Source organism: Triticum dicoccoides, chromosome 6B (assembly GCF_002162155.2).
Source record: "Triticum dicoccoides isolate Atlit2015 ecotype Zavitan chromosome 6B, WEW_v2.0, whole genome shotgun sequence".
NCBI lineage: Eukaryota > Viridiplantae > Streptophyta > Magnoliopsida > Poales > Poaceae > Triticum > Triticum dicoccoides.
In genome coordinates this window covers 723,824,975-723,831,111 of record NC_041391.1, presented here as the reverse complement: position 1 = coordinate 723,831,111, position 6,137 = coordinate 723,824,975, and the positions used below count along the sequence as shown (strand labels likewise).

At 46.9% G+C, this 6,137-nt stretch overlaps 1 protein-coding gene across 1 annotated transcript; it reads left to right on the top strand.

Moving 5' to 3' along the window:
• Positions 1-4,947: 4,947 nt before the first annotated feature.
• LOC119321691 (probable serine/threonine-protein kinase PBL7) lies at positions 4,948-6,114 on the top strand. Its single transcript, XM_037595261.1, has one exon. The coding sequence runs from the start codon at positions 4,948-4,950 to the stop codon at positions 6,112-6,114; it is 1,167 nt and encodes a 388-aa protein (XP_037451158.1).
• Positions 6,115-6,137: the final 23 nt, after the last annotated feature.

Sequence of the window (6,137 nt, the reverse complement as noted above, 5' to 3'; positions counted from 1 at the left end):
ATCGTGACTCTCGCGAAAGAAAAAAAACAAAAAACGAGTTTTTTTTCTTTTCCGAGGAGGCACGGCCGTTACTCTCGCGAAAGCACAACCATGCCTCTCGCGGAAGCAAAACTGTGACTCTCGTGAAAGAAAAAAAAACAGAAAACGCATTTTTTTTCGTTTCCGAGGAGGCACGGCCATGACTCTCGCGAAAGCACAACCGTGCCTCTCGCGGAAGCAAACCCGTGACTCTCGCAAAAGAAAAAAAAATGTGTCTTTTTCCGTTTCCGAGAGGCACGACCGTGACTCTCACGAAAGCACGCGGAAGCAAAACCGTGACTCTCGCGAAAGGAAAAAAACAAAAAACGTATTTTTTTCCGTTTCTGAGAGGCACGGCCGTGACTCTTGCGAAAGCAAAACCGTGCCTCTCACGGAAGCAAAACCGTAACTCTCGCGAAAGAAAAAAACGCGTTTTATCCGCATTTTTTTTCAAAATTTTTTTGTCAAAAAACTAGGGAAGACCGGTGGAAAACCAAAACGCCGAAAACCCCCGAAAAAAAAACATTCAAAAAGCCGAAAACGCGTGCGGAAAAATAAAATAAAAAATAAAATCCGAAGGAAGCGCCTAGAACGCGACACGTGGCGAATAACTGAGAGCGCATCAAGTGGCACTGATCGTTGTGAGGCTCCCGAATGAGCACTCGTTAATTAGTTGCTCTCCCGGAAGGAGTCCTCCAGCGTGTGGCGAACAAAGCCAGCGCGCACCCCCGCTCCCCTCCCGCACGCCCTATTGGGCCGGTCCATGAGCGGGGCAGGTGCCCACTTTCTTTTTTCTGTTTCGGACCTCAAAGGAATGACCTATCTCCTTTACTTTCATGAACACTTGTGCGATATCACACATGTCACAACCCTGAATCGCGTAATTGAAACTGTAGTGTAATTTTGTCGGTTTGTTGATGACACGGTCCACGTCAGAGATAGAGCCATAGAGGTGATTTGTATGCTCCGAAATTGTGATTCTCTGGTTCATTGTCTGAAGAACCTGGCCGCCCGGCGTGGTCTTCCCCATTCCACAACTCATCGTGGTTGCGAGCATGGGACCCAGTGACATCATGCCCTCGTCGTGTTCTTCCCCCAAACTCAACTCGGCGTGGTCATCACCGGTAGAATCCGCCGGCAGCACACTCTCGGCGTTGTCGTCGTCGCCGACGTCCGCTAGCAGCACACCCTCAATGTTGTCATCAGCATGGTCAGTGAAAGCTGTGTACAGTGGAACTTCCTCATCGAGACACACACCGACAGTTTCCGGCCACATTCTCCTCGTCGACCATTTGAAAACAAAAAATATTTAAAAAATGTTAATCAAGCATTTAAAAAAATGTTAATGTGTCCAGAAAAAATGTTGACCATGTATTCAACGAAATTTAATCCGGTACTGTATTAAAATAATGTTAAACTTGTATTTGAAATTTTTTAATCAAGAATTTGAAAATTGTTAAATTTATATGGAAAAATGTTTTCCATGTATTTAAAAAAGTTAAGCTTGCATTTCAAAAATAATAATCATGCATTTGAAAATTGTTAAATATGTATATAAAAATGTTGATCATGTATTTAAATAAATTTTAATCAAGCATTTAAAATATGTTTAAGGAAAATATTTACCAATATATTCAAAAAATGTTAATCTTGTATTTGAAAAATCTTGATAATGTGTATAGAAAAAAATTGACCATGTATTAAAAAATGTCAAACTTGTATATGAAAAAAAAATAGACGTGTATTAGGAAAATGCTCTTGACGTATACGAAAAATGTAGAATGAAAACCAAAAGAAACAAACAAAAACCCACGTCCAATATTTGTTCTTTGCTTCAATATTACATTATGGATCTAGTGAAGTGTATGCTGATCCAATCAACCCACGTCCACTAGTGAGTTAAGAGGTCTATCCCGATTATGTTGTGGGAAACACTTCCCTATAGATGCCTGCTGAGAAGTATTGGTCAGATTCATCATATTTGAGATGCACTGAAATCATGTGCTACATAAGAATTCGCCAGCCGACTCATGCCTCGTGCGTGGAGGAGTTGTGTGTGCAGGGAGAATGATAATGAAGGGATGATGTAAGGGGCACGATCCAACGATTATGACATGTAATCATATGGTGCGGAAAGTGACTAATCCATGCCCTCGCGTCAATCGACCCAAAGTGCTACCCAATCTGAAAACTACCTGCACGCGGGCCCAATAACTTGCAAAACCCAAAAGTGCAGTTTTATACCTTTTTGATGAAAATGAACAGAACAAAAAAATAACTAACCTGATATTGGATCTTGAGGTGTATCTCTCCTTATGTGTGATATGAGTAAACTTGTGTGGTGAACCTTGTTCTTTTGTGTTTCCTCTTGTGTTCCTTTTGTGAAGATTAGGCAACATCCAGGACTTGGTCCTACTCCTACATCAATAATGCTTCATGGACATAAACTGAGAAATAAGGAAGTAGAAGGGCATCATGAAAAAAAAAATTATCACGGAGAACCACCCTATTTCAGCTCTGATTAAACAGCGCAAAAAAATGTTGTACCCATGCCTTCATTCGCAGTGGCCTGATACAAAACATGGACTAATTATTAACCAAAACCAATAACTGGCTGACAACAAAAATGCACATAAAACCAACTTTGGATGACAAAGAAGATTGATGATGCAGAAAACCGTCAGGTCCCTCGATAGGGTACGTAGCGTAGCTGGAAGTCACAGATGGAGGTCGCACACGTAATTTACCCAGGTTCGAGCCTCCATGGTGGAGTAATACCCTACATCTTGCTTGTGTTTGTCATTCATGGTGGGCATACTTGGAGCAAGGGACTACAGAGAGATGTAGTAGTAGATGGAACTGAGAGCCCCCTAGCCTCCCCTTATATACATGGTGGAGGTTGGGGTTTTACAAGGGGAGATTTGATCTAGCTAGGCCACCGCCGCCACCAACTTAGGAATTAAGATGGTCAAGGGAAGTCGCCCCCCTTACTCTGGGCTCCCTCCTATTGTTGGATATGTGATGGGCCTCATGGGCCTATAGACAGGCCCCCACCGGGCACCCTACGGTGAGCACCCCTGGTGTATGGCGCCATCAAAGACATTAATAGATAAATGTCGAATGACAAGGCAAATTAGGTGAAGGCTATTTTCCACTCTTTGTTGATTATGAAGATATGGAAACAAAAAAATAATTAATAGCAACACGAATCAATTTAAAATGAAAACCAAGGAATGAACAGTGAGGAAAAAGAAAGGTTGAAAATGAGAACAATGAAGAAACAAATACATCAAAAACATGTAAAACATAACTTTGGCTGAAGAGTGGACAAAGAGAAACTATGAAAACTAAAGTATAATAGCACAACAGAAAAGAAGAAAGTGAAGATTAATGAAAAAGGAAAACACTGAGGGAGTATAAATTGACTAATGACTGGAGAGACCTAGTTAGCAAATCAATGATGACACGAACAAAAAGGACCACCTGCAATCCTCTGCATGGTGGGAGGCGGAACTAAATCATCACGTGGGCGCAGTGCATATATCTATAGGGGGAATCAAATGAACAATCATAAGAGGATGTTTTCTTTTGGCTAGGCATGCAGGAGGAGAGAGGGGGAGCGGAGGGGTAGCTGCAGACAATCTGCCTCCACGCATGTTAAAAATCCAAAACAAACCCAAGAAAAATAATTGAGCGGGGAAAAGGGGAAACATCAGCTCCGTGTCGTCCCACGACGACCGCCGATCCGACCACTCAAATCGGGTCGGCTTTTGCAAGAAAAACTTCATGTCCAATGAGCCGACGGGCATAACCAGAATGCCAAGTCGAGCACGTGCCGAGAATCACGCCAACCCCCGTTCAAACGAATGAAAAATTGATAGGACACTAATAGAGAATCACTTGACGAAAAATTAGCAAAAATGTTAATTTTTCACCCATGCATGAGATGTTTTGCTACACTTGTAATAGTTAATCCTCTCTTCTTTTCGTTGAGGTAACTGAGCATACTGCAATTTTAAGTTTGGCTCCCAGACTCCAAGAAGCCTGGTATTTTGAAAAACTCAAAAAACACATTTTAAACTTAAAAGGAAATCAAATTATTCTGTGAAAACTTACACGAGTTCACCACATATCCATAAATGTTCATTAAATAGTATGGTAATCTGTAAGGTACAAAACATAATCAAATTTATGTCCAAAAAATAAACAGAAAACCATTTTGACAATATGAAATATATTATTTCGAAATTATGCATAGTACACATGTATTTGTATATGCACACTTTTTTCAAAATATTTTGCCACATGAAAATGAGTTTTGTGAGAAAAAAAGGAGGGGGCTACCTAGAGCCCATCTAGCAAAAGGCACGAGGTTTTTTATCCTTTAGTTGTGTTCATTGGATGGTTTTTACCATATTTTAAAATTATATTACGCCTTCCAATCCATGTTAATTGATGTTGGTTTAGTGCAAAGTACAAAGTTGTACTCACTTTGTACTAATGCAGCGTCAATTAATATGAATCAAAGGGAGTAGCATGTTTGTACCCCTTGGTTGTGATCATGTGATAGTTTTTTACTCTATTAAAATAAAGACATTACATTTTATACTTTAGTGGGGATCCACATGTCACAATGATGTGGCAACGTTAAATCCAACCTGAATCAATTAAGAGCGGTATGATACAACTAGCCGCATATATCTTGGCATATAATATGAAAACATTTCAACGAGTTCAACAAGATTTGTTAAAATTTGACTGAATTTAACACAATCGAGGTTAAAGAGTTGACAACCAAAACGTGGTTAATTGGAGCTCAAATATCGGCGGCCGTGTGTCAGCCTCCCGTTTTTTAGCCGGGCAGCCTCGGGCTCGCTCTCCTCCGCCATTGGAGACGCACGGCACGGCTAGCTCTCTCGGCGCCTCGCCATGCCGCGCCTCTTCTCCTGGGCCGGCCACCGCCTACCAAGCCTCCCCTGCGTCCCCTGCACCGGCGATGCGGCCGGCCCGTCCAGCCCCTCCAGCCAAGCCGCGGAGACCTCCATGAGCCTGCGCCGCCGCGGCGACGGCAGCGGCAGCGTGGCCGGCCGCGCCGCGCGCAAGTTCACGCTGGAGCAGCTGTCCGCGGCCACGGACGGCTTCTCCGCGTCCAACCTGCTGGGCCAGGGCGGCTTCGGCAGGGTGTACAGGTGCCACCTCCGCCTGGACGGCGACGACGACGATGCCGGCGGCGCAATGACGGCGGTGGCCGTGAAGCAGCTGTGCCGCGGCGGCGCGCAGGGGAGCCGCGAGTTCGTGGTGGAGTGCGCGATGCTGATGACGCTGCGGCACCCCAACCTGGTGTCCCTGGTCGGCTACTGCGCGCAGGCCCAGGAGCGGCTGCTCGTCTACGAGCTCCTCCCCCGCGGCAGCCTCGACGCCCACCTCTTCCTCCCGCCCTCCGGCGATGGTGACCGGCCGGCGCTGGAGTGGAACACGCGGGTGAGGATCGCGCACGGCGCGGCGAGGGCGCTGCGGTACCTGCACGAGGCGGTGTCGCCGCCGGTGATCTACCGCGACCTGAAGCCGTCCAACATCCTCCTGGCGGAGGACTTCAGCGCCAAGCTGTCCGACCTGGGGCTGGCCCGGATGGGGCCCTCCGGCGACGACACCCACGTGTCCACGCGCGTGATGGGCACCTTGGGCTACTGCGCGCCCGACTACGCGCTCACCGGCCGCCTCACCGTCAAGTCCGACGTCTACAGCTTCGGCGTGGTGCTCCTGGAGCTCATCACGGGCCGCAGGGCCTTCGACGCCGACGCCGACGCCGGCGACGAGAGGCGGCTCCTTGACTGGGCCAGGCCCTACCTCGCCGACGTGCGCAAGATGTACGGCCGGCTGGCCGACCCGGCGCTGCGCGGGCGATTCCCTCGGCGCGCGCTCTACCAGCTGGCCGTCGTCGCCTCGCTCTGCCTCCACGACAGGCCCAACCTCCGGCCCACCATGTCAGACGTCACCCGGGCCATCGACCACGTCGCCTCGCAGCCTTGGCAAGCCGCCCCCGCCGGCGCCGGCGCCGATGCAGCCCATCATCGTGCCAAATCGTGCCAAATATGAAATTCAATCTTCTTCCTGTAGAA

What these genes read in the sequence shown, in the direction of transcription:
- LOC119321691 (XM_037595261.1), top strand. Translation starts at nt 4,948, where the DNA reads ATGCCGCGCCTCTTCTCCTGGGCCGGCCACCGCCTACCAAGCCTCCCC.